Source organism: Xenopus laevis, chromosome 2L (assembly GCF_017654675.1).
Source record: "Xenopus laevis strain J_2021 chromosome 2L, Xenopus_laevis_v10.1, whole genome shotgun sequence".
Classification (NCBI taxonomy): domain Eukaryota; kingdom Metazoa; phylum Chordata; class Amphibia; order Anura; family Pipidae; genus Xenopus; species Xenopus laevis.
This window is the reverse complement of record NC_054373.1, coordinates 13,216,191-13,239,597: the sequence shown is the minus strand read 5'-3', so window position 1 is coordinate 13,239,597 and position 23,407 is coordinate 13,216,191. Positions and strand designations below refer to the sequence as shown.

At 38.6% G+C, this 23,407-nt stretch overlaps 1 protein-coding gene across 3 annotated transcripts in view; it reads right to left on the bottom strand.

Moving 5' to 3' along the window:
• The window catches only part of runx1.L (RUNX family transcription factor 1 L homeolog), a 159,244-nt gene that overhangs the window by 46,495 nt on the left and 89,342 nt on the right, over window positions 1-23,407 (bottom strand). For all 3 annotated transcript variants that reach the window (NM_001086497.1, XM_041580854.1, XM_041580855.1), the window contains 1 exon segment: window positions 16,718-16,874. In NM_001086497.1, the coding sequence (NP_001079966.1) occupies window positions 16,718-16,874 (157 nt within the window).

Sequence of the window (23,407 nt, the reverse complement as noted above, 5' to 3'; positions counted from 1 at the left end):
ATGTGTGGGGCTATCCGACGGGATTCCATGGCCAGAAGTCGGTCAGATTTTAATCGGGCAAGTTAAAAAATCCTGTTGGATCGCGCCCGCATTTGTGCGTCTATGCGCTCCCACGATCTGACCGCCCGTATCGGATCCATTATGATCCGATCGTTGGATCCTAGGGCCCACAATCGGATCAGCCCAATATCGCCCACTTCAATGTGGGCATATTGAGGACTCTATAGCCACCTTTAGTTAGGGTTGTCACCTGGCCGGTATTTTACCAGCCTGGCCGGTAAAAATTATGGTTGATCCCAATGTTATTAATATTGAAAAAAGAAAAATATATCGGAAGGCCGATATAAAGGTGGCAACCCTACCTTTAGTACATGCAAGTAACATGGCAGCTCCCCACTCATATGCATACAGCACAGTAATTACATCATTGCAAAAACAAAGGGGATTTTTTATTTAAAAAAAAAAAATTATAACAGGATTAATCCTATGCATTTAAATAATAACTCACCCTGGTTTCAGGAGAAATTACCTGTTCCAAGATAAGAGATAATTAAAAGGATTGAATTACATTAGAACATTCTTGGGTGTACACGTATATCAGATATTTATATTCGTATATACAGGGCTCTCTTGGTGTTTCGGAGTATTGGCAATCCAACCCTGCAACAGTTTTACTAAATTTCAGCTAGCAGCATTGTATGGAGTTGTAGTTCGGCAGCAGTTGATATGGCCATGTTGAAGGAATTGAGAAGTGTGTGTAAATACAGTTACAAGATCAGAGTCGTGCAGATCTGTAAATATAGCAATACATCATGTCATGCCACCTACTAATTGCAGGTGAGACTCTGCAAGCATCGAGTCAATTATCTTGAGGTCAATCAATTATCAATTATCAGAGGCCACCCTATGGAGACTTACAAGCAGCTGACTGAGGGGTGCATAATGGTGAGTTTCACTCCTGCAAGTGCCAAATGGTATAGTTTATAAAGGTATGGAACCAGTTATCAAGAATGCTTGGGACTCGAGGTTTTCCAGATAACGGATCTTTCCGCAATTTGGATCTTCACACCTTAAGTCTACAAGAAAATCATGTAAACATAAAATAAACCCAATAAGCTAATTTTCCAATAAGGATTCATTATATCTTAGCTTGGACCAAGTACAAGGTACTGTTTTATTAATACAGGTATGGACCTGTTATCCAGAGCGCTGGAACCTGGGATTTTCCGGATAACAGATCTTTCCATAATTTGGATCTTCATGCCTTAAGTCTACTAGAAAATCATGTAAACATTAAATGAGCCCAATAGGCTGGTTTTGCCTCCAATTTGGATTAATTATATCTTAGTTGGGATCAAGTACAAGGTACTGATTTATTATTACAGGTATGGGACGTGTTATCCAGAGTGCTTGGGACCTGGGGTTTTCCGGATCATGGATCTTCCTGTAATTTGGATCTTCATACCTTAAGTCTACTAGAAAATGTACAAAAGTACAAGGTCCTGTTTTATTATTACAAAGAAAAGGAAATAATTAAAAAAAAAAAAATGGAGTCTAAGGGAGACAACTTTTCCGCAATTCGGAGCATTCTGGGTAACGGGTTTCCAGATAACGGATCCCATAAATGTACAGAGAAAAAAAGAAAACATTTTGAAAACATTATAATATTTGGATAAAATGGAGTCTAAGGGATTTGGCCTTTCCATAATTTGAAGCATTCTGGTTCATCGTCGGCCCCTGTTTTGATCCGATCATTGGCACCAGGTTGGCTTCCAAATTGGGCAATTATCTGGAGAACCTCAGTGGATATTTCAGTGTATGACCTTAATATATTGACTATATTGATATTCGAAGATAATGGCAGCTCAGCTTGTGCATCCAGAGGCTCACACTGTGGCACAACTACACTCAGTCCATATCAGACTACTGAATAAGCTGTTTTAGGGAAGGGGCACACGGGCAAATTCAGGGAGATTTAGCCGTCTGGCGACTAATCGCCTCTTCTGCAGGGCGACAATCTCCCAGAACTGCCTTCCCCCAGTGCCAATGCACACGCGACGCTTCGATTTCCGAAGTTACACAAAGTTTCCTCGTGAAAGTCGACTAAATCTCCCCGAATCTGCCCGTGTGCCCCTGCCCTTAGGGAGGGGGTAGAGGCCTGGTTTACAGCATATTTTTGCTTCTTTTTAATTCTGCAGCTGAAGCAGTATGGCAGTTCCCACACACAAATACACACATACCAATATACAGACAAACAAGGCTCTGTGCTCAGAATAAATGGCAAGAGGTGTGTGTCCATATGCCTCAGTGAACTTATATAGGGATAAAAGTGAAAGGGAGCCTTATTTATAAATATGATGCATTTCTATTTCAATAGCAGAGCCGAAGAGTTACAGCGCTAAGTAAAGTCCGTTGATGACGCCAGCAACGTCAAAAAAACACGTGCATGCACAATGCTAAGAAGAATTCTACAAATATAAGATAATAGCCAGCTTTTTAGAGCTATGCTTTTTAAAGAAACATTATCTTGACCAGTTACAGACCCATACACAACTTTTCATGCAGAATAAAAGACTCCTCTGCCGGCCTGATTCTTTGTACTCAATAAAGCAACACAAGGATATACTATAAAAATAAAGGCATCTTTTTTAATGCTGGCACAGTAAGCAGCATGACAGCTCACATATATATTTTTATTCATTTAAATATGCCAGTTTATAAGGCCGCCTGTATTATTCACATAGGATGGTGCGATTACATAGGAGAATGTGTATGGCTGCAATAAATCAGCAGGAAAATGGCCATAATTTACTTAAGTACAGGTAACAATTAACTAGGGAGTCTATGAAATACTTTTCAGTCATTAGCACTTGGCTCATTTATTAAGGCAAAATATTGTTCCTTGGAAAATCAAAAACAGCTGAGCGTCATGGGTGAAGGCCTTTCTGACCTAAAACCATTTATGAGTTGCAAAACTACAAATCCCATCATCCTAATGGCCATGTTGCCAGGGGCGTAACTATAGAGGAAGCAGACCCTGCGGTTGCAGGGGGGCCCAGGAGTGTAGGGGGCCCAATGAGACCCTAATTAATGAGCAATTTTAATATATCTTGGTAAAATAGGCCAACTTATAAATATTTTGGGGCCCTAAATTTAATTTGCTATGGGGCCCAGTAACAACTAGTTACGCCACTGCATGTTGCCATTTGCAATTCCAGGACAATTGAGGGCTGATAGATTTTTTTGTACTACTTACTACTGTTATTAAAAAAAACACTTGGTTTCTAGGGTGAGTAGGGCATGAGCAATCAGGCAACAGTTAAAAGTCCCAACTGGAAAGGTGAAAAGTAAAAACAAGACCATTTGCAAACTTTCTTGAAATATCACTGCCTCCACCATATTAAAAGTGAACGTTAATTGAAGTTAAGGTTAAGAAGTGGAGTGGAAATCCGCAGGCTTCACAGTAAAGGTAGTGAATGACCAGTTTTGCCATCCCGTGGGAGTGAATAATGACCAGACTTTAGTTAATAGGGGATGCTGGGTACTGTAGTACATAAATGCCAATCACAGAGCTTTTGTCATTGCAGAAGGCAAATACCCCAGTCCTTGGATCCTGAACTGACACAGAGGCAAAAGCTGCTGCTATTTTCTTTGACGTCAGCCATTTATCACTTTGTAACCTTAAAGCTTTGTAAATAAGGTAAAAATAGCATAGAACTCTTTTTAACATCTCACAGGGTTGGGCTTTTTTTTGTTAAGAATTGCATGTTTCTAGGGGACACTTCATTAAAAGGCCACACATTTTAAAATAGAAGTAAAACTACCAAGAAATATCTTTTGTAAGTCACAAACGAATCAGTAAAATGTTCCCAAGCTCCACTATATATATTTATTCCTTTAAATAAGATGTGCCTTTAAATAAGATTTTTTATTCCCCTGTTCTCTACAATCTGTATGTTATCATCTCCCATTGACCCATGCGGAGAGCAATTAAAGGTCAACTAGTACATGTCTACTGTGTCTTTTACCAGACCTGATATGGCAGCCCAATAGCCTCTGTACTACAGCTGTATTTACTCTGGCCTGAGGTAAGAGTCTATACCTAGTGAAAAGGCTTGTGCACATAAAATATCAACAAGAACTTTCCAAGTGCCTTCCTGGGTGACTTATAGGGAAAATCCCATGAAATGAGTTTAAATAAACTTTCAGGATGTTATAGATGGGCCTGATCCAAGAACTTTTCCATTAGTCTGCATTATTTATTGTGTATTTTTTGTATCTATTTTTCAGCCTTCAACTAAAAAAAATGTTAACTGCTTAATGGGGATCACTGAAACCGACAACCATTGAAGGTGAAGTCAATCGTATCTTTTTATTTTTTTATAAATTGATAGTCCTCTCTTACTCATCTCTCATTCTGCTGCCTGGTTGCCTGATAGTTACAAAACAATATTAAAAAAACAAATTCAAAATCCACAAATCTACAAATCCCATCATCCTAATGATGGGATGTTGTAATGTTCCTCACCAACCCCTTGGATGTTGCTCTCAGTGGTCTCAAAGCAGGTGCTTATTTTTGAATTCCTGGCTTGGAGGCAAGTTTTGGTTACATTTAAACCAAGTGAACAGCCAAATAGATCCTCCTGTAGGCTGCCAGTAACATAGGGGCAACCAGATCACAGCCCTTATTTGGCATCCCCATGAACCTTTTGCATGCTTATATTGCCCCCCAACTCTTTTTACATTTTAATGTCACTCACAGGTTAAAAAGGTTGGGGACCCCTGGTCTACACCATGCTAAAAGTTAATTTTAAGCAATCAAATTAAGGAGAAAGAAATGTATAGAAGGTACGTATGTCAGGAGCAGTAAACTGCCCAACTCAAGCCATAGCCCATGATTAGCTCCCAAGCCTACCCAGTCTTTAATCAGGGCAAGTCCTCCTGTACTTGAGATGGTCAATTATGGCTTCTAATACCACTGAAAAAGTTGACTCCCTGAGGCCCCTGAAGTCATAGCCTAGTGTTAACAATTGTCACCAAACAAGACAAGTCTCTTGCACAGCTACACTGTGCATTGTTCCCAAATCTCTTCTTTCCCTTTCACATTTAAATATGCCTCCTGGCAATGACACAAAGCGGAAAAGCAAGACGGATATTTTCTCTTTTGGAGGAAAAAAAAAGTTACTTTGACCTTGACTAGCAGCACCCATCAGTGAATAATTAGAGGATCAGTGGTTTCCTACAAATGTTTGTATGCCTTTTACATCTTTCGTTACCTTCTCCCCAAGCAATGAAATGCAGGGCCCTGTAGCTATGAAAGAATAAAGACTTTCCTGGGCGGGCAGGAGAAGGCACAAAAGAAGAGAAAACTCTTTGAAGCTATGGAACCTGTACAGCTGCGTGATGCACACAGCAAATATGCACCCACATTGACGACACCTGAGTTTGAAGGGAAGAAAAAGTGTCGAAGTTTAGTCATTAGCAGTTACGCTAATGAATAACAAATTATGGAGATTTTAGAAAGTTTAAAAAACAAATTTCTTACATAATTCAGAAACGGTAACGGTAAGGCCAAGGGCACACAGAATTCAAAGATGAGCAAGGGCACATGGAGCTCTCAGCCAGCATATTTTTTGCAGGCTGAGAGAAGCAGATCCCCTCCGTGCTCCATCTACATTGATTTGAATAAGATCCGCTTGCGTACAGTCACACAGAGCTGAGCGGAGGTGGAACCGAAAACGGGAAAGCAGGCATTTTTGGCTCAACCTCTGCTGCGTATGACTGAATGCATGTGGATATTATTCAAAACAATGGAGATGGGGCACAGAGCGGATCTGCTTCTCTCAGCCTGCAAAAAATATGCTGGCTGAGAGCAATGCTTGCAGGTTTTTGAATTATTTGCCTTTTAAAGGAGAAGGAAAGGCTAAAATTAAGTAAGCTTTATTAGAAAGGTCTACATAAATACACCAATAAACCCTCAAAGTAATGCTGCTCTGAGTCCTCTGTCAAAAGAAACACCACATTTCTTTCCTTCTTTTGTGTACTCATGGGCTTCTGTATCAGACTTCCTGTTTTCAGCTTAAACCTCCAGGGCACGGCCTTGAGCATGCTCAGTTTGCTCCTTTGCCCTCCCTCCTCCCCTCCCTGCTGTAATCTGAGCCCAGAGCTATGAGCAAGCAGGGAGAGACTCAGGCAGGAAGTGATGTCACACAAACCAATATGGCAGCTGCTATCCTAAACAAACACAGAACACTTCAAGAGCTGTTTACTCAAGTATGGTAAAGTATTCTGCAGAATAAATATAGTGTTATAGCTTGCACTATTGTTGCTAATCTACTGGCAATAAACTGCTCCAGTAGCTTTCCTTCTCCTTTAAGACTGACTTTTTCCCAGCCCACTGCTTGAGTCTCTGACCTCATGCAATATATACTATATAGCTAAAAGTATCTGTACTGCTGTCTGTTCAACATCTCATTCCCAAACCAATGGCTCCCACAAGAGCTAAATTGCCTGCACAGACAACTTGTGCAACAGTTTTCACTTGCTATGTGCATGCGTGTGAGGTCCCACTCTTTTGCATTACAAGCAACCTCCCGGTGCAGGCTGCCTAGTGCTTGAAGGGGCTATTTTAATATATACATTATTTCCTCTAACTGCAGTGCGGGATTTATTCTATTCAAAATTTGGAGGTAACAGGTGCCCTTTAAGATCAGAGGCAGACAACAAAACTCGGGTGATCCAAGCCAAATCACAGAGGTGTTACATTCTAAATAAATACAAGTCTGCTTGCGTTACAAAGAGAATCAGAATCCCATAAATATAATAAGCTATATAAAAAAAGCTCTGTTATTTACTCAGGTAAGATCCAGCAATATATTCTCCGCACCTCTCCCTAATCTTGTGACAAGTCTCACAATAGTGGTGTGACTTGGCCATCCCAAGTTCTCACATAAATAATCATCCAAAAAACTAAATTCTCAAACTCCTGGGAAAAGGTCTATTAAAGACATATACACTCTATTTATCTGAGCCCTTGTATTCTTACCTCTACCAACCCTTTATCTATGACACTGGGCAATTTGGAGAGGTCCATCATTATTGGTGGTATGGTATGTCGGCGGTACTTTTAGTATGTTATAGAATGACCAATTCTTAACAATTTTTCAATTGGTCTTCATTATTTATATATATTTTTTTATAGTTTTTGAATTATTTGCCATCTTCTTCTCACTCTTTCCAGCTTTGAAATGGGGGGTCACTGACCTCATCCCAAAAACGAATGCTCTGTAAGGCTACACGTACAGTATATTATTATTGCTACTTTTTATTACTCACCTTTCTATCTAGGCCATCTCCTATTCATATTCCAGTCTCTTATTCAAATCAGTGCATGGTTGCTTGGTCAATTTGGACCCTAGCAACCTGCTGAAATTGAAAACTAGAGAGCTGCTGAATAAAAAGCTAAATAACTAAAAAAAAACACAAATAATAAAAAATGGCAACCAATTGCAAATTGTCTCAGAATATCACCATCTACATTACTAAAGGTTAACTCAAAGGTGAACCATCCCTTTAACCAAATTCCCTATGTGGCAGCCAAGTTATTAGCCAATAAAACCCTTGAGCAAGGTCCCTGTTGGGAATGAGCCCCATTTTGAGTGTAACTTTAATTTTATTTATTCTTTTAAGGTAGAGATGCAACCCACTTTAATTGGTCCATCTGTTGTTAGAGTATGCTGGGTAATAGCATCCATTTTCCGCCCCTATATAAGATAATTTATGTCTTCAGGACAATTCAATTTTTTTTTTTTGAGAGTGCAGAACAGGTTAAGTCCCAGCACAGGGCCTCAGAGCCAGACAAGCAGGTTCTGCCAGTAGAGTGTTGAACTTGATATGAACGGTTGTAGCTCTGGAGATGATCCAGCACCAGCTTCCTCGCTACTCTTCCCCCAGCAGTCTAGCACTATGCACAGCGCACACCTCCAGCGCGCTCCATTTCCCAGCAGGGTTACGCCGTCTGCAACCGACCTGGTATTAATAAAACAGCGGGGAAGTTTGCTTTTTTTAGACATGAACTTCAAAGTGAAGATTCAACAAGAATAAGCCAAGAGAATTGAGTCCTTTCACCCCAGGCCTGCAGGAACAGCCTGCGCGGCTTATGTTATTTGTTAAAATAACTGACACAGTGCAAATAGGCCCATGTTCAGTCTGTGAAAATCCGCCACGGGAGCTCTCAACATTAGAGGTAGTTCAGCCGACAGAGAGAGAGATAATGAGGAAGTAAACCCCAAAAATAGATACTGTATTCCATTATTGCTCTCCTGTAACTACAAAAATGCACAGTTCACATATACAAATGAAAGGCATTTAGCATTAGAATCTGTAGCTGAGCCTTCATTCATATATATATATATATATATATATATTGAATATGCCAGCTGACATGTATCTGAATAACCACTAGACAAAACACATTATTTTTTCCATTCGAAGGATCAGCATCAACTAGAGATCAAAATTACCTATATGAATGCACAGGGCAGGACCTTATTATAAACTTTTAAAATTTTGAAAATATCACCAGATAGTGTAATGTCACCTCTAACCTTTTTTCTAACTTTGCTCTATTTTTGAAGAACTTCACCTTCTTCAAAAATATTACTGAAATTGTTAAAAGTTTCCCCTGCAAGTACTATTTAATTATATAGTATTCCTCTGTGTAAGCTAGTAGCAAACACAGAGGGTTGTTCCTGCAGAATTATTCTTAATAGCTGGTATAACTGCCAAACTGAGCTGATGGGAGCCATAGGCATGGCTAAAGGTGGCCATAGATGTAACAATTACGATACACACGAGTAGAGCTGAATCGTCAGATATACAGGTAGAAACAATAGAATTCTACTTGTATCTGATGATTCAGCACTAACAATGGGTGATGTTTGGGTGCCTTCAAAGGCATGACGAGCCGACCAATATCCAAGTCTTCTGCCGATATCGGTTGGGTCTTTTACCACCGAATATTGTACGAAAATTTGTTTCATACGATATTATCTGTGTGTCTATGGCCGCCTTAATGAGTTACTCTGTCACCTGGGATAAAAAAAGAAATAAAGGTATAGTGGCCCCAAATCATAAGCCATGTTGCCCTTACATTCCCAGCCCCAATGCTGATAAGAGAGCAAGCAAGGAGTGTATTTATTTACAATGTGCCTCAGGTTCCAGTGACTGAGAAAAGGTAGAAAAAATAAAACAAACTGGAACTTCAATCAGTGGTTTCACTGACCACACTTGTGGCTTACAGAGTGGTAAAAATACCCTTTCTATTCAAATTAATGGTTATAAATTGCCGGCACTCATGCACCACGGGTAGAAAGCCAGCGTGATTCAATGACAAACACTGAGCAGAGTAAACAAACCCTCACAGACTGTTGTGCTGGTTTGTGGTAATCTCTGCCTTCCCTATTTCTACCACATGGTCACACCGCAAAACTGCAGGATGTGACAGTCTCTGTGTCAGTTACAGTAACTGATATACAAACAAAACCCTGTTGCACTCCAGCGATGCGTTTTCAATAGTCGCCCAAAGTTGCCTCAAATTTCAGGCGACTATTGAAAACGCATCGCCGCGTGTGCATTAGCGCAGGCGATTTTGCGCTGTAGCCTATGGCGAAAAAACGCTGAGGCAGTTCGGGGAGATAGTCGTGCAAAAGACGTGGCGATAAATCACCAGGCGACAAAATCTCCCCGAATCTCCTCGTCTGGCCTTACCCTAAAATACTAAAAGAAAAATGAAAAATTATTATGTAAATAGGTTGTTTTGAAAATAATAAATAATAAAACAAATCATCTCAAACTTGAATTTTCATCAATATAAAAAAAAATAGTCAGAGTACTTCCTGCAGGGAAAAAAAGATTAAAAAAAATCAGTAAACTAAGTCCTGACTCAGCCCCTAAGGATGATGCGTACATTCCAGTCAGTGTTGCCAGGTTGGCGGTTTTCCAGTCAAATTGGGCTACTAATTTAAAGCCCAGTCAGATTTTAAAAGTACAATCTAGCCAAGGTACAGATTTGGGATACTTTTTGGGCCTTTGGCTAGTTTGTACTTTGGAAACCAGCCAAAGTTTTTCTTGCCCTAATGTGCCAAGCCAGTGTCCCCAGTGCATGTTGGTTAATGTAGTTTTTGTTTATTTGCCGACTGTCAAGTTTAATATAAGACTACAATACCCAGCATGCAATGGGACTGACTTGTCTATAAATCGGGAGTTACCAGATTTTGGGCTTTCCTCAATTTCAGACCTTTTACAGCATATATTGTGCTATTTTTGGGCTACATTTGAAGTGCCTCTTGCCTAGTTTTGTGCTGGTTTTGTAGCTGACTTTGGCTGGTTTAGATCTGGTGTGTCACATCAACCTAAATCTAATATGGCTGCTAATAATGTCATTGTAAATGCATGTACAAAATAACTATAAACTCTGGCAAGAGGCCCACGGGGACAGGGTAGAACATTGACTCAGGAAGACACAGGCAATATTAACTTCCCACAGAGCACAGGTATGATGGGAACTGAATCCAACTTCCTGTTTCTTTAACAGGAAGTTTATCTCTCTCGGTCCTACACATATAATCTCCCCCTGTCCCGGTCTGTGAATGAGGACATGTAAAGTAGAACTGGAGCCTAATGTAAACTGGACCTGATTTCACCATAACAAACTGCCGAAATGATTTTTGATCCTGTAAATGGAATTCAGCCAAACAGAAAATAACATTTATTCCAACAGCTGAAACCTTGGACACAATCACCCCCACAAATACCGAAAACCTCTCATCTGAATCCCGGTTTCTTCCCAAGATTTCTAAACCACATAAAAAGATAGAAATAAAACAATATCTATCCTATGAGAATGGCAGGCGCAGGAGACATAGCTCAGGTTTTGAGCAAACACGGTAACAGAACATTGCAATTCATGCACTGAAAGGCAAACAGCGTACACCTTAGGAAAACAGCGCTGTATTGTCCAGGTAAACATCAGAATGCCTTAGTCACTAGCTCAGACTATGAAAAAGCGACAGGCCATTAAATAATAACCAGTAACTCCTTGGGTACCAGAAGGTGTACAGTGAATAATGTACCTTCTATTGTAAAATATAACAATATTATAAGGCAAGGAGGAGTTCCATGACCATATGACATTTTTACAGGTCGTGGAATTGTGAGGCGACTTTTAATATCCTCATATTTTACAAAAATGGGTGATTGTTTATTTTAGTAGACAAGTTTCAGTGAGTCACGTGAGAGAAACGACATCACTAAGCACCAGTAATCAAAACCAAAAATTGGCAACGTAGTCCACTCGTAGGGTAAGCACCAGTAAAAACTGATGACATAGCCAAGCACCAGGATATAATTTACAGGATATTTTGTGTATTATATAGTGAATAAAGTACACCATCTTGTAAAATATAAGGATATTATAAATTACCAAGGAGTTCCGTGGCTATATAAAAAGTACAAGGCTGAATACAGTCTTTTATACAGGTCATGGAACTGTGACTTCTAATATCCTCAACAGGGTGGACTTTATTTACTATAATACACAAGTCTCAGTCAGTGACGCGACTTGAAATGACATCACTAAGCTCCGATTATAACCGATGAAATCACTAAGCACTGTTTATAAGGATATCATTTACAGAATATTCATGGCTCTTGTGTATTATAATGATTTCAACTTCCCAGAGAGAGAGGCATAATGTGACTTACTGGGGCCCTCAATGCATGACCCACAATACTCTACATTTCTGGTGGGAGTAATAATAATAATAATAAACTATATGGTACAGGGGTGGGACCTATTATCTAGAATTGATGGGAACTGAGGTATTCTAGATAAAGGATGCTTCTGTAACATGGATTTCCATACCTTAAGTCTACTAAAAAAAACTTTTAAACATAAAAAACCTAATAGACTTGTTTTTCTACAAATGTGGATCTCTAGATGGTCTATCAAAACTCCTGACCCCTGACTTGACATACATGCCCTGACAGGGGTAGAAGATTTTGAAACACCATGGTGGTGCTGTTTCACAATCTTCTACCCATGATGATTCCAATGGAAAGTGGCCATTGAAGTTACGTGCGCTGCCTTCACAGAGTTTGATAATCGTTGTGCTGACTACTTGTTACTATACATGCCCTGACAGTCAGACATTAGGAGAAAGACACATTTGGCCAGCTTGCACATTGATTTCAAGCATATAAATTTTGATGATAGAACCCCTGTGCAATCTTCTGCATTGGATTTTTTCGTTTGTGTTTGTTAAAAGCGCACTGTTTAACTTTGTCTGTTGCTTTCCGGAGAAATAACGAAAGCCTAATTTCCTTGTTATGCCTGTTTGACAGTTCTCTAGGCATTATAATGACTTCTCAAGAATAGGATCTTAGGAGGATCCTCCTCTAAATACATTTAAAGAGGAAACATCACTAAAATAATGCAAACCATCTCATTCGCTGAAGAAGAATGATTGGCTGCTGAACAAATATGTGAATGTGTTTTAATATACAAGGAGTAATAATATATAATATATAGACTCCCTTTTAAACTCCCACCCTAGGCATGTGCCTCAGGTTCCCATACAGATAATACAGACGTAAATAAAATGACATATAATGCCCATGCAACTTAACAAAAAGGTGGCTAATGGCTATACCATCATAAGAAACTAATATATGTCCCTTTTGTCAACACTAATTTAATTAACGATCCATTGCACAATACTTTAGAGTTGTGTCATTTGTGCTGCTGCTGTATGACATTTTCCAGCACACTTAACATATAATCAAGAGATAAAGCACCAGGTGCCACTTGTCAGCTTTAATGGAACAGTGGGTCAGCTATACTGTAATAAAGGTTAATTTAACCCCTTTAGTGTTGTAGATCCCCAATTCCACAACACTGACACTCAAGCACCTGACTGCCTCCACTGTAGAATTTACGTTTCCAGGTTCCAACACACAGTGCACATTTTATATGTATGGCCAGCACAGAAACGGTTAAAGCTAGGCCACCCCTTTAACATATTAGTCTCCTGTAATACACTAGTTGCCTTTCTACTGTATTCAGCAATGTGTGCACTGGGTGGTTTTCTCATGTATGACAGAAAATTCCCATATCACTTCCTCTTCTAGTACTTCTGGGACTGCCGGAGCTGCCCCCCTTTACATTCTACTGAAGGCAACGTGTTTTAATGGACCACAGAGAAGTGTGAGCTGTGGCAAAAATGAATGTCTGTATTATATTAACCTGTATCAGATTTCACCTCTAGAGCTGTCATTTTTGTTCCCCTGGGTGAGTTAATAAAATCAGAGGAATACTGGAATCTGATGCATTTCATATGTAAAAATACTCCTTTTGCTTGCATTCCGTGAGTTGAGCGGCTGCCGAGTGCCACTTTAATATTTTCAAGCACAGATGTAAAATATTCTATGGAATGATGGAAAGGGAGATATGGAAGCAAACGATGATGCACACGCTGTTTGCTTTCTTTTCACATTGCAAGCTGCAAGGGGTGGATTTTCCCTATAGTGGAGAGGGAGCATCCTGACCATCCCATAAAATACTCACCCCTGGGTTTAATTAAAAAAGTAATATAATTTTCTTTAACTAATGTAAGGCTGCCCATGCACTCTGATACTTATCCTTATTTATTGGCGAGCTCCTAGTTTCAAACATAGCACCTGATAATAAAAAAAAATCAAGGTGGCAATAAAACAACAGGTGCAAGTTAGCTCAAAGGCTGATCACGTATAGCAGTTGCTTTCATTATTCTTATTGCAGTAGATCAGTAGATGTTAACTGCTTTTGGGTTGTTATGGGTTACTCGACCCGTGTAAACAGGTGTTATTACATGGCTTCAACTCAAAACATTCAAGTAAAGTTGATAGTTCAGTTCACACATTATCCCACAGACTGGGTCGGCTTAAGAGTAGGGCATCATATTTACTATTATGGAAGAGTTAAAATTATATTGGCATAAGTATACAAACTGTTTATAGATACATCAACATGAGTGATACTATGTAAAGAGTATAGTTTTGGGGAAAATGTTATGTTATTATAGACTGTGTTGTATGGAGGAGTTTACTTCCTGATACATATCTGTTTTTCCCCTTATTTTCTGGTACACGGCTGCAGTCTGACACTTCTCAATAGCAGGGAAATTTGATATACAGTATAATACAGCACAGACAGTATCAGGCACTTGTCTTGCAGGACAAAGAGCAGGCTCAGTGACGTTATCTAACAGGCTTCTTTTTATAATGTCAATATTGTGTGGTTTTTCAGCTTTTTCAGTTCAAGCCCCATCTCTGAGGTCCAGTATTTGACCAAGGCCCCTTTAACTCCCAACAAACATGCTGTTGCATGAGCCCTTCAGCCATATTTCCATGAATATTTAAGTTGGCAGTGTTAACCCACAAATATCATTCTAACTGATTTGTAAGCTAGGTCTCCAGCAGAATCTAAAAAAGCAAATACTCATTCTCCACAAATGTCACTTTTGGCCTTTGGGTTTGAACCCCCTAGCCATGGCTGTGTGTCTACTTGAGGGCCATGAACAGGGATAGCAGGGAGAGATGGTGCCAATAGTAGCAGTGGGATAATAGTCTCTGGGAAGGGAGTGTGGCTGTGGGATAGCAGGTATAGTAGGGAGAGAGATGGTGTCTATAGTAACAGTGGATAATAGTCTCTGGCAAGGGAGTGTGGCTGTGGGATAGCAGGTATAGTAGGGAGAGATGGTGTCTATAGTAACAGTGGGATAATAGTTTCTGGGAAGGGAGTGTGACTGTGGGATAGCAGGTATAGTAGGGAGAGATGGTGCCTATAGTAAAAGTGGATAATAGTCTCTGCGAAGGGAGTGTGACTGTGGGATAGCAGGTATAGTAGGGATAGATGGTGCCTATAGTAACAGTGGATAATAGTCTCTGGGAAGGGAGTGTGACTGTGGGATATCAGGTATAGTAGGGAGAGATGGTGCCTATAGTAACAGTGGATAATAGTCTCTGGGAAGGGACTGTGACTGTGGGATAGCAGGTATAGTAGGGAGAGATGGTGTCTATAGTAACAGTGGATAATAGTCTCTGGGAAGGGAGTGTGACTGTGGGATAGCAGGTATAGTAGGGAGAGATGGTGCCTATAGTAACAGTGGATAATAGTCTCTGGGAAGGGACTGTGACTGTGGGATAGCAGGTATAGTAGGGAGAGATGGTGTCTATAGTAACAGTGGATAATAGTCTCTGGGAAGGGAGTGTGACTGTGGGATAGCAGGTATAGTAGGGAGAGATGGTGCCTATAGTAACAGTGGATAATAGTCTCTGGGAAGGGACTGTGACTGTGGGATAGCAGGTATAGTAGGGAGAGATGGTGCCTATAGTAACAGTGGATAATAGTCTCTGGGAAGGGAGTGTGACTGTGGGATAGCAGGTATAGTAGGGAGAGATGGTGTCTATAGTAACAGTGGATAATAATCTCTGGGAAGGGAGTGTGACTGTGGGATAGCAGGTATAGTAGGGAGAGACGGTGCCTATAGTAACAGTGGATAATAGTCTCTGGGAAGGGAGTGTGGCTGTGGGATAGCAGGTATAGTAGGGAGAGATGGTGTCTATAGTAACAGTGGGATAATAGTCTCTGGGAAGGGAGTGTGACAGTGGAATAGCAGGTATAGTAGGGAGAGATGGTCCCTATAGTAACAGTGGGATAATAGTCTCTGGGAAGGGACTGTGGCTGTGGGATAGCAGGTATAGTAGGGAGAGATGGTGACTATAGTAGTAGTAGTAGTAGTAGTAGTAGTAGCGGGATAGTAGTATCTGGAAAGGTATTGTGTTTAAGGCATTTCTTATGAGGAGAGTAAGAGGATAAATGTATTTTTGAAAAAAAATTAAAAGGACAATGAAAGCCAGAAAAAAACTAATTTCATATGCGTTTCTATTTACAGATTTACAAAACAACTTCCTATTGAACAATGGCTTAAATAGGTTGTTGCTGTGACACTCCTTTACAGACAGTAGATATTTACATAGATAAGAATGCAGGTAATTTAATTAGCATTTTAATACCAAAACAACATGCATGAAAGAGAAGTCATACAAGGGTTCTCTCCTACTACTGTTCCTGCTTGCAGTGTTGGTCTTCTGACTTTATCATTTAATTTGGAATATTATTCTGTAGTAGGTAATAGTAGGTCCTGCTCCCCTTTGAAAATTACCTTGCATCTCTCTTTACTTCTTCTGGAGAATGCCACAGTTGTGAATGTCAATGATTGGACTCTATTTGGCACAGGAACTCACAGGTTCCATGCAGCAGAGAAGGACCCAGCCTGTATATTCCACCAATACTCACAGAAATGTGCAATATGAAATATGAAATAGGCCCATAGGCAGCCAGCAGTCATTTTTAAAAAGGAATTCATGCTACAACTAACAGTGATACAGAACATATCACATGACATGATTTTTTTGCTTTGGATCCAGTTCGGCCAGGTGCTTTGATTCGGCCAAATCCCGCTGAAAAAGGCAGAATATTGGCCGAATGCTGGATTTGGTGCATATCTAATTATTGTAAACTGAAGACATTATTGTTGAAAAAAGAAAAGCAGCAGACAGGCTGGTGGCACACGTGAGAATACAGGAAATATATATTATTTTAATATAATTTGGTTACCTCTTCCAGATCTTCCGACAAATCTCAGGTCATTGAAGCGGGCCACTTGACTCTTCATGGCTGCTGTGGCATTTCTTAATTCAGCAGAATAGTTCTCATCATTGCCAGCCATCACTGTCACCAGTGTCCCATCTGGAACTTCTCCCAAGGCCACCACCTGGCACAGGGAAAGGAAAAGGATCCACAGTGAGAAAGGTTTTACCAAAATCTTACCAGTCTGTCCAGGTCCTGTATTATCAGGTGAGAAATATATCATTAACTAGGTAATCTTTATCCATAGAATCAAGTGGGATTTAGGCTTGTTAATAATCCTGCACATTGTGCATGCAGCTGCCAGATCAGTAGCAGCATTTAGTCTGTATAACTATGAGATCAACCTGACATCCTTGGAAACAGAGAGGGATAATATTCATTGAGCACTGTAGAATAAGCGAGATAGACAGGCAAGTAATGGAACAGATACAGTCACACTGATAAAATAAAACATGTAGCAATGGATATACCATTTGACAGAGTGAGAAAAAGAGATAAATAAAATAGAAAAGACAGATAGATAGATAGATAGATAGATAGATAGATAGATAGATAGATAGATTGATTCATGGATAGAGAGAGAGATAAATAGATGTTGGGTTTTGCATATATCCAGTTATAATAAATGTAGAATTGTAAAGAAGTGTGAATCCTGTAAAAGAGAGAGAGAGAGAGAGAGCGAGAGAGAGAGAGAGAGAGAGAGAGAGAGAGAGAGAGAGAGAGATGATAGATAAATACATAGAGAGATACTGTAGATAGTAGATAGCCAGACAAAGAGCTAGAAAGAGAGAGAGGGGGGATAGATAGACAAACAGACAAAAAGATAAATAGATAGATGATAGATAGATAGATAGATAGATAGATAGATAGATAGATAGATAGATAGATAGATAGATAGATGATAGATAGATAGATAGATAATAGATAGATAGATAGATAGATAGATAGATAGATGATAGATAAATGATAGATAGATAGATAGATAGATGATAAATAGATAAATAGATAGACAGATAGATGATAGATGGATAGATAAATAAATGATAGATAGATAGATAGATAGATAGATAGATGATAGATAGATAGATAGATAGATAGATAGATAGATAGATAGATAGATAGATAGATGATAGCTAGATAGATAGATAGATAGATAGATAGATAGATAGATAATAGATAGATAGATAGATAGATAGATAGATAGATAGATAGATGATAGATAAATGATAGATAGATAGATAGATAGATAGATAGATAGATAGATAGATAGATGATAAATAGATAAATAGATAGACAGATAGATGATAGATGGATAGATAAATAAATAAATGATAGATAGATAGATAGATAGATAGATAGATAGATAGATAGAGCCTTTGGATGGGGGGATTGCAAATATGGGTGAAAGCCGAGGATCTATCACACAGTGAGCCCCAGAAGTAGTTATAGGTAGACACACTGGGTGTAGAAGAAAAAGGGCAACATGGCAACATAAGAAACTTTATGTATTAGTAGTGCCAAACCCGCAGCCCTTCTGTAGTTGTTGCAGCACACACTCGTAGCATCCACAGACAGCTGAAGACAAGGAAGGGCTATTGGGAGTTACTTTTCAACAGCAGCTGAAGAGCCACAGTCCTAGTTTAAATAATAACAGGGCGCCACAAAGTCTGTTTTAGTCTCCCATGCACACACGCACAAATGGACACACACTGATACACACAAACCCTAGGAGCAATAGACAGACGGTATATACAGGTATGCGACCTGTTATCCAGAATGCACGGGACTTATAATTATACTAGAAAACCATTAATAATTTAATAAACCCAATAGGCTGGGTTTGCCTCCAAATAGGAGTAATTATATCTTACTTGGGATCAAGTACAAGCTACTATTTTATTATTACAGAGAAAAAGGAAACCATTTTTAAAAAAAATTGGATTATTTGGATAAAATGGAGTCTATGGGAGACGGGCCATTCCATAATTCTGAGCTTTTCTGGATAACGGGCTGCCAGATAACGGATCCCATACCTATATAGTCATTTGGACACAGAGCTAGACAGAAAGAAACACAGATAACAGACAAGGCTAAACTTTATATCAATGACATAATTATGTATACAAGTCAGCTTTGCCCAAAACACATTAAGCAAACAACCACAAAAACAGGAAAGAGAACATAATTGACTGAAATTATTACTGCCTCCCCCACCAGCCAATGAATACTATCCATAGATATGCAGCTCATTTATTCAGCCAGCGCAGTATGAGATCTTACATGAACACCCCAAAAGTCAGGACCTAATGCCACCGAGTCCCCTCCAGGAGGCACTGGATTCAATAAGGCAAAGTAAACTGGCGTCTGCATTTCAGAGCTGAGCTCAATGCTTCATCTTTCAGAAGAAACACACATTAAAAAAAAATGAGACATGAAAAGCAATGGGAAAAAAAACTCTCCAAAAATGCTTTTAGACCTTATTTTCTTTTGTAAAGGTTGAAATAAACTCAGCAGACAAACAGGCGAGGTGCAGACTAAACCGACATGAAGGGGCTTGCACAATACACACTGTTTTGTCTCGCCGTTCAGCCTTAACGGATTAACTGTAAGTTCCACAGTTGTTATGTTTTGGGTTCCCTTCCAGATCTCCTCTGAATGGGTTAAATAGAGAGGCGGGATATTGTTTTATAATTGGATTTATAAACACAGGGACTTGTTTTTTTGCTGCAAACTGTCATCCTTTAATTTGCTGTTGTATCAGAGTTAAAGTTGTATTGGCTGTCAGTGTGCACAGCACTTTATGATAGGCTGATTGTGTCTACACAGTTATGAACTACAACCATGAAACCACTAAAAGAAAACATTTAAGAGGAAGAATTCCAGTTCCAAAGAGCTTGCAATCTAATGAAACATTAAAAAAAAAAATAAGGAAATGCCATTTCAAGCTGAAGCCAATATTTTGGATAGTAATTACTGCAATGTGTATATTGCTCAACATCTAACAAGGCTACTGTGTATTATCTGCCCCACGGAGCTGGGCTTTGGGGTTAAATCCCTGCAGATTCTCAGAGTTAGGAAGTTTGATAAATACCATCCGGAGTAGCTCTGCTATTCAGCCTTTCTGACTACAAATAAGCAGTTAAGGTTTTATATGTTTATATATATTTTTTTTGGAGAAGGGAAGATTGTGTCATCTGATCATCTTGAGCTGAATAGTCGGTATGGAGGTGATACGATTTTAACCCTTTGTTGAACACCTGTCCTCTATTAGGAGGATATTTGTGTCATAAAAAAAAGTGTCTGAATATCTGTAGAGAAATTTAAACGGAATACTTAGTTGGGTCGTGCATTAAAGTGACTGGAGTATTTACTAGCCTATTTCAAGGTACGGGATCTATTATATTATTGATAAAGCCCCCAAATACAGCAATTTCATATTACTCCTATTTAAGCAAAGAATTCTTTATTTATGGCTGACCTGCTTTATCTCTGTGATAATACGTTCTACTTGAAGGTAACAAAGTTGCAGAAACCCACGTCAGTGGCAAAACATTCTTTTGATTTTTTGTAATGCTTTTTAGTAGCCCTAAGGGCAGAGACACACGCTCAGATTCGGGGAGATTAGTAGCCCAGCGACAAATCTCCTCTTCTTCGTGGCGACTAATCTCCCCGAACTGCCTTCCGCAGGCTAGAATGTAAATCGCCGGCGGGATGGCAATCGGTGCGCTTCTTTTTCCAAAGTCGCCCAAAGTTGCCTCCGACTTCGGAAAACGAAGTGCTCTGAGTGCCATCCTGCCAGCGATTTACTTTCTAGCCAGTGGGAGGCAGTTTGGGGAGATTAGTCGCCCCCAAATAAGAGGCGATTTATCGCCGGGTGACTAAATCTCCCCGAATCTGAGCGTGTGTCTCTGCCCTAATGCATACATTGCAGATAGACCCCACCCTTATCAGGTGAACCCCAGGTCCCAAGCATTCCAGATAATAGATCCCATGCCTGTATTTATCAAAAACACCTTTTAGAATTGCAGATGAGGTTGTTGCATAAGCAAGAGAGACAGAGAAATTAAAAGGGGGGTTTACTCCGCCAATTAAAAGTCTGTTTTAAAAAAGTGCAGAGTATGTTTAACCACTTTTGGTTTGGTTATAAGTTTTGGTGCTATATGGTCGCAATATGGAGGTGTAATTTGAAAGTACCGCTCAAAAATAGGGGTTCATCATGCATAGGCGGGACTAGTGTTTGTAAAAAAAACTCCTATGCCACTTTTGGGAGATTTTGGAGTCAGGACGGTGCTGAAATGTATCTTATATTATGCCCTGAACCATAACTATAGAATCTCCCATAATCTCCTCAGAAAACAATGCCAATTACAGCTTCCAGGTGACCAGATATTGTGTTTTCTCTAAAGAGGGCTCCACTAAGCAACATTTTCTAGTTTGCTGTCGATTTTTCGACATATTTTCTTACTATTGCAAAAATTTACTAAGTAAAAACATCATTGTTTGTTATCAACTATTTCCTATTCATTGCTGAATATCACGGCAAATATAATGGTACCCGATTTCACTTGCCTAAAATAAATGCAAATGGAAATCAGCCCTAATTTCTCTGTTCCTTTAATTGCTGGCACAGCTGCTTTATATTAATAAAAAAAAGTCTATTTTAGTCCCACGTGTCGCAATGCTACGTGCTATTTGCAATGAATTCCTTGCACTGTTTATCACACGGTCGGTGAAATCCCTTATGTTTAGGATCCTTTAAAGATGCAAAGAACCAACATTTTTACAGCAACCGTTACAAACACCAGTCATTAAGATGTAATTAAGTGTTTGTCATTAGGCTTCTGCAAGAGTTATGCGGGGCATGTGGCCGGCATTCTATATAATGATAGGATTGTAGGGCGCATCACCTATAAATTCCACGGGGCAGATACAGTTACACAGGGCTGGGATGGACTGAGCACGTCTGAGTATCTCGCTTGGAACTTCACAAAATGTTATTTGAAAAGTGTGACCCATTTCCTATAGGAAACCAGCTACTTTCTCAATTAAAACACACTATTTCTTCTGTAAATATATATGAAATTGATACTTTTGGGTTTCTGAAGTTATCAAATGTGCTTTAATTAGATTGTAAGCTCTACAGGGCAGTGATCTCTGTCCTTCCTTGTCTCATGTACTTAATCTCTGTAAATTTATACTTATATACATAACAATGATTGTCCACCCTGTATATATTTTTCTATACTGTAGAATTGTACAGAGCTGCATATCCTACTGGCACTATAGTCAAATACAAGAGTCCTCTGCACTCAACCCATTATCAATATATTTATATATCTACTGGCACTATAGATATATATAGAGTTATATATAGTTATACATATCTGGACCATACATTTTAATTTTCCGTTAGCCCAGACTACCTGTGCCGGAAGGCATTTCCAGGTATCTATTACTCTATCTGAAATGTAGCGCTATTCTGTTACCCTTAATGTCCATGCAGAGATTTGGGGGTGGGGGTAATATTTATTATATTTTTTTTTCTAGCAGGTAACACATTTAGTTGAATTATTTCATATGTAAAAAAAAAATAATAAAAAAAATAAATAAAATATATATATATATATATATATATATATATATATATATATATATATATATATATATATATATATATATATATATATACTTCCCAGTTTTTAACCACACTCACTCTAGATCTCCAAGAAAAATTATGAATGAATAAATTCTATTTTATATGAAAACTCAAGATTGTGCATTTATCCTTCTATGGTTTTATATATATATATATATATATATATATATATATATATATATATATATATATATATATATATATATATATATATATATATTAAACTACCTTCCTATAAATAGCAATTTTTAACCGAAAACTTGTATAGGATAGTATATTCTTTATAATAATATTATATACTCTGGGCAGTGAGCAGAATTTAGCACAAACTGTTGAAAATAATCTAAGTTTTGTGTTTATTCTTATAATAATAATAATAACAGCAGATTGATGTAAAAAATAGATGATAGATAATAGTTAGATAGATAGATAGATAGATAGATAGATAGATAGATAGATAGATAGATGATAGATATATAGATAGATATATACGTAGATATATAGATAGATACTGTAGATAGTTAGATGATAAATAGATACAGATATGTGTTTAATTGGCTCTTATGAGACCATATTATTTGTAGTAATTGGGAGATACTAATTAGATTGACTCATTTTAATCTAATTAAAACTATTTTCCCCAATAAACATGGTAAAAAAAACCATTACATATACTTGGTTAAATTAACTTTTTTTTACAATTCATTGTAATTGTCATACCTTTCCGAATAATACTAACAGGGCTCGACTAATAGAAGAACATGTGATTTTCTATAGGACAAACAAGAAATGAATTCAGTGGAAAACACTGGGTAATCTATTATTTTTAGATTAATTCTTTATTGCTGGGAAGCTAATTATTTTCCCTGGTTATTGAATTACGCAGTGTATCAGTGCTACAGCCCAATAATCGCTAGTTGTTTATCAGCAGATTAGCTGTTATAGAATGTTCCCACAGATAATACAGTGGTATAAGTTTTGCATTATTACTGTCAGCATAA